The 5,751-nt window shown below is 42.7% G+C and overlaps 1 protein-coding gene across 1 annotated transcript; it reads right to left on the reverse strand.

Annotated features, from left to right (window-relative positions):
- Positions 1-772: 772 nt before the first annotated feature.
- Positions 773-3,848, reverse strand: LOC127774527 (probable glycerol-3-phosphate acyltransferase 3). The gene is made up of 2 exons (XM_052300788.1): positions 3,087-3,848; positions 773-1,867 (listed from the first exon to the last, which is right to left on the reverse strand). The coding sequence occupies exons 1-2, from the start codon at positions 3,798-3,800 to the stop codon at positions 968-970; spliced, it is 1,614 nt and encodes a 537-aa protein (XP_052156748.1). The 5' UTR covers positions 3,801-3,848; the 3' UTR covers positions 773-967.
- Positions 3,849-5,751: the final 1,903 nt, after the last annotated feature.

Raw genomic sequence — 5,751 nt, forward strand, 5'->3', positions numbered from 1 at the left:
AGGGGAGGAGTTGGAGAAGAGGGGATGAGGAAGAGAGTTAGAGAGGATAGATCTTAGGAGAGGGGGTGAGATTCGATCTGTCTAAGTTGTAACTGTGGAGGAGAGTATAAGTGGTAGGGATTATATACTAAAGATCATCTTGATCTTTAGTCCCGGTTGGTAGTACCAACCGTGACTAAAGTGGTGATCTTTAGTCCCGGTTATTAACACCAACCGGGACTAAAGATCCTCGGCCCCCTGACATACATCTGACAAGGGATGAACCGGGACTAAAGATCAAAATTTTTATAACCGGGACTAAAAACAATTTTTAGTCCCGGTTCTTTTTGGATCCGGGACTATTGTGGATTTTGCCGGACCGACCAAAGATGGTCTCTCCACCAGTGCCTCCATGTTCGGATACATCATAGAGCTGTAAGCAGTACTCAGCTTGGCAGACCAGAGGAGAGCTAGTGTCTAAAGCAATCAATGGGGTTTTACCTTTAACTTAAGCATAGTAAATTAACTCATATGAATCTTCTCTGGCCTAATCCTTCCACCAGTTGTTATCATTGGGTAGGATCATGTTCCTATTATCATTGGGTAGGATCATGTTCCTAGATAAACATACGTTCCCTATGATTCGATACACTTAAATACTCTAAGGTAAAATCCTACCGTGGTTTTCGTGTGCTTGAGGATTTATTTGTCACCGTATCAAACACCAACAATTGCTTATCAAGAGTGTGTTTTTTAAAAGGCCATGGGATTAATAGAAAAGAAGGCAGAACAATCTTATTTTAATTAATATGTTTGTTTACAAGAACTTTCGCACACAATAAAACATTAGAACAAGAATAAGTAATGCATGGCATAAACTTACTAAAATAAAACAACATGTCTGAAACGAGTTTAAAAAAATGAACGCAATAAAGAATCCCATACAGAACATTAATTCAATACAATCTCTCAAGATATCAGGTCGCACCTACATCTTGGCTTCACCTTTCACGTTCCCTTTATTCCCGGCCAGCATCTCGTACTTGTCCTTTCGCGTCTGCTCTGTCAGCTCGAATGCAAGCGCCTCGCCGAGCACGCGCTGTACCCTGTTTGCGGCGTTGATACTGTGGCCGTGACCGCCTGCCTCACCGTCTACTGGAGCGGTGCTGACGGGCTGCAGGAACTCGACGTGGTACTCCGGTCTCGAATTCAGCATGAAGTAGAATGGGTCCAGCCACTTGGCGGCAGGCTTCGTCGACGTGCCGTAGAACATGTCAATCCGTGTCTCCAGCGCAACGGGGGTCACCTCGCCGGTGAGCTCAGCGAAGAGTGGGCTAAACCGAAGGAGGTACGGCTCACGGCACGTGGTGCCCTCGGGGCACACCACGAGGTCGCCGCGCGCCAGCAGCGCCTCCATGCGCCGCCGGTCCTCGTCCCGGTCGCGCGTCAGGCGCGCCGTGCGGATTGGCGCAATCAACTCCGATACCGGGCTTACACTGTACGTCACCGCAGTGATGGGCTTGTTCAGCACGGCCGCGACGGTAATAGGGTCCAGGAGCGTGCGGTGGTTGCAGACGTAGAGGCGCCCCCCGGCCGTCCCGCTGTTCCGGCGGGTGGCATCAGGCGACGGGCCGGCGATCAGACGGGAGCGCATGCCAGTGAACGCGGCGAGAGGGACGGACACACGGTAGGGGAGGAGGCCAAATGCCAGGCTGCGGAAGACGGCGAGGAAGATACCCCAAGGTAGGTAGGTGTACATCGCCACCGCGGCACAGGGCGTCAGCTTGAAGGCGAGCCGGCCATCGTGGAAGATCAAAGGTTTAGGGTACTTCTCTCTTGGCACCGGCTGCCATTCCTTCTTGTCGGCGTCACATACAACATAGGTTTCCTGCATTAAGATCGCACTGTTACGTGTACTGCAAATACACTAGGCGTGCACAGAGAAAGTCATGTTACAGAAGAGAATAGGAGAATATATCCATTTATATAAGCACTGGTTGTTCTGCACTTAGCGCGCACTACTTTTGAACCGTCTGCAAAACTCGTATATATATATATATATATATATATATATATATATATATTCATTAGCATATAGGAATTAAGTTTCATTTGTTCATCTACATGGATGATGAGTTTGCAAATTTTACCTTTCACCGCTCAAAGTGACAATTAATTAAGATGCAATTAGAAAAAGAGAACACAACGAAATGCTCCTCTTTTTATCATCTCTCTTAACTGCTTTACCTAAGCCATGCAAGTAGCTAGAGCTCAACATCATTTTTATCAGATTGAAAATTCCAGGTGTACCACCTAATAATATAATAACCTTAGTTGAGATCTTATTGTGGTCTGGACACGATACGAGCGCCCCCTCAAAAATAAATTACACGTCATACGCAGATAGGTTAGGTGTACTTGTTGCCACCTAACTTCAACTAAGAAGAGAGCAAATGCATGCATGGCATATTTGGAGCGCGTCAAATATATATGCAATCCTCCTGTGTACCAATTTCAAACCAAACGCAACTTAGCTACTCGATCATACTCCTTTCTGTAAAAGTCGTCTCCAAAGTCTAAATATTGGCGACTCGTTTCACTTGAATTTCTTGAGAAGTTCTTGTACGATTTTTATTGTTCATGATGTTAACTAAAAGTACATGCTAACATTATTCCCTGTCGTTGCATATATTAATTCTGGTGAAGTAAAAACTGTTATGAAATTTCGGACCAAACTTGTCTAGCTAGATAATATTAAATTAAATTATTAATACGCATATGGTTAATTAGTTAATTAACGTGGCCATATAGTACGTTAACATTACAGGCTGAATAATAGTATATATATACTTTATCGCCATGAGGCTATAGTTTACGAATAGATCATCAGAACTGTAAGTAATTAATTTTAATATAACCTATTGTCTACTTATAACATGATTAGCGATTATTGTCTCCTTAATTAATTTATCTTATATAATAATAATCTGGTAATTAAATCTCTTTGTGACAAAAATCAATACTACCAAATTGTTCATCAATACATACCCGGAAGACTATTTATACATTTCTTATATAGAGTAGAAAAAAAGAGAGGAAAAGCTCACCTTGCAATATCGAGAAAACAGATGATGCATCTTGCTGCCCACTCCAGCAAGCCCAACAGCTCCGTCGCCCTTGCCGCGCTTCGTCTCTTCCATCACCTCGTCAACAAAACCTCCATCGTCCATGTCAATGTGGTCGACGAGGAGCCCGACGTAACGCCCGGCAACCGCTATGACCTCCCTTCCGATGACAGCGTTCACGCCTATGTACTCTTTCAAGAAACCCTCGACCATCACCCTCGGAAACAACGGACTAAACACGACCACTTTCTTCGCGTTCCTCACCACCTCCAGCCCCTCCATGGCCATCCCTTCCAGGAAGAACTTTGGTAGAACTGCCTTACCAATCCTGACCACCTCCTTCTCGGGCAACCCAAAGAAGGACACCATGACCATGGCCTTGAGACGCATGTCATGGCTGAGAAGGAGCCATAAGAGAGGGTATATCAGCAGCAGGATGAGGCCGCGGAGGAAGCTACCGGCCTCGATGGCGACGATCATGAAGTAAGGGAAGGTCGACATGGGCGACCTCAGTAGCCATGACTCCAGATCAATCATTACCGTTTGGTTGTGTAGCTTATCTGCCGGTGGTATAGCTGCACCAGTTGCCGTGGTCGACGTTGGGCGGTGGTGGTGCCGCCCTCCCAAGAAGCGTCTCTGGAGGAAGCGACGGAAGGAGAGAACGGCCGTTGGAAATTCACATGGCTTCTTCGCCATGGCCTCTTTCTGTGTTCGGGTGATGCTTTGGCGTCAGTTTGGTTTCCTTTGCTCGCAAAGCCTCGACAACGATTGGGTTTTTGTAGGGTCGTGCGCAAGTGTACTCTCAGCGCATCCATTTGAGGTTTGACTAGTCTTTGTTTGTTGGGGGTAAGTGGCACAGGTAGGAAAATGGCTTGGGTTCTAGTTACATGTGGATCGACTTCGCTGGCTGGAAAAGTCCAAAGATCGTATGGCATGACACGTCAATCCAATGCCACGTGAGATTTCAGAAGTTTGTGAAGCAATTTCGTTTGAGGTAATTTGGTTATAATTAATTCCATGTATCCTCCATTCATCTATCTATAAATATCTATCGGGAATTATGTATCTATCTATATAATTAGACACCTTAATTATTTGTCAACCTGCGCATTACACAAAACTATATTGAAATTCTAAAATTATGTTAAACGTGTTGGTTACCTTTGAAATTGTAGTTGCTTTATATCCAAAGATGAGTCCATATCAATTACATATTGCTAATTATTACATATAAATTTTAAATGAAACTAATAAAATACTAAACTTTGAGTCCTAGCTGGTACGATTTCTTATTTATGAATTACAAATTTCTGGACAATTATATTAGAGTCCACGTTATTTTCGATTTTATGATTACTATATCTATACTTTCTATAAAGTTATACTCACTAAGTTTAAATCTCAACATCCAACTATGACACATCATCACCCACTAGTAATAATTACATATTTAACCCATACAAGCATACAACATCATCTACAATTTATTTAATTATGCAAATCAACATGTAGGAATATCCAATCATCAACGCTCACATTATTTGCATAATATTTTAACAAATTGAACTATCATTTTTATAATATTTAACGTATACTTATCAATATGTTTAATACTAAAGTGCGGGTATTATTTGTTTGTTTCATGATATGTACTGATAAATCCTGAAGTTTCCTTTTTTTTTTCCCGCTAGGTTGGTTGTCGGAAAAAAATATAGTGAGAATTGCTTAGTAATTCCTGCAGCAAGGCACGGGGAATCACTTAGTATATTTTTACAACTCATCCTCACCAACTCTAATTCTCTCATCCCACAATGTCCCACATCATCTCAAATTAGTCTAGCCATTAGACCTACAATCAATGATTAAGATTCAGTGATTCCCATTTGAATAGCCAATGTGCAATGAAGAGCACAGTACACAAGAGTCCGTTTGCATGCCAACCCGTTCCATCCTAACTGGTCCAATTACCGTTTCTCGCCTCTCCCGTGATGCACACCGGTGGGTGCAAGCCAATTACTATGCATAAACAATGCTGGAGAACCGATCTTTGCTCGGTCGGGTAAAATCACAAATCTCTCAGATCAATTACAAACCAGTACTAAAGATGGTCTTTAGTACCAGTTAACAAGCCCAATGGTACATTGCTATCTTTACCAACCGGTATTAAAGATTATATTTAGGCCCACTTCACTTTTTGTTAGAACATGTCAGGTCTCATGGGATCTTTAGTACCGGTTGGTACTGAAGATGAACACTTTAGTTCCGGTTGGTGTTACTAACCGGTACTAATGATTATATTGATCTTTTAGTACCGGCTGTTAACACTAACCGGTACTAAAGTTCATGTCCTCCTCCAGCTAGCATGAAGCATTGCTGCAAATTTAGAAGGAGGAGGAGGGGAGGTGTTAACAATTTTTTTTTGAAAATATTTCGGTGATATTATGATGAACGAGAAGTAGCTCGACCGTAAAGGAAAGGAAAGGAACCCTGGTGAACGGATTGAGCGAGCGCCAGCGGGGAAATCTCAAAGAGATATTTTTTATTTTATATAGTTATTCTCTAATATTTCACCATAGAAAAGTTTCTATTTCACTGCCAATCTGCCCATTCCTATGGCCATTCCTTTAATACTTTTGGCTCTCGGGAG

Source organism: Oryza glaberrima, chromosome 5, assembly GCF_000147395.1.
Source record: "Oryza glaberrima chromosome 5, OglaRS2, whole genome shotgun sequence".
Classification (NCBI taxonomy): domain Eukaryota; kingdom Viridiplantae; phylum Streptophyta; class Magnoliopsida; order Poales; family Poaceae; genus Oryza; species Oryza glaberrima.

Bases quoted from the DNA above. Each gene is read 5' to 3' on its own strand.
- LOC127774527 (XM_052300788.1), bottom strand. From the start codon at position 3,800: ATGGCGAAGAAGCCATGTGAATTTCCAACGGCCGTTCTCTCCTTCCGT. The intron at 1,868-3,086 runs GTGAGCTTTTCC...ATCTTAATGCAG, and splicing joins TGTTTTCTCGATATTGCAAG to GAAACCTATGTTGTATGTGA.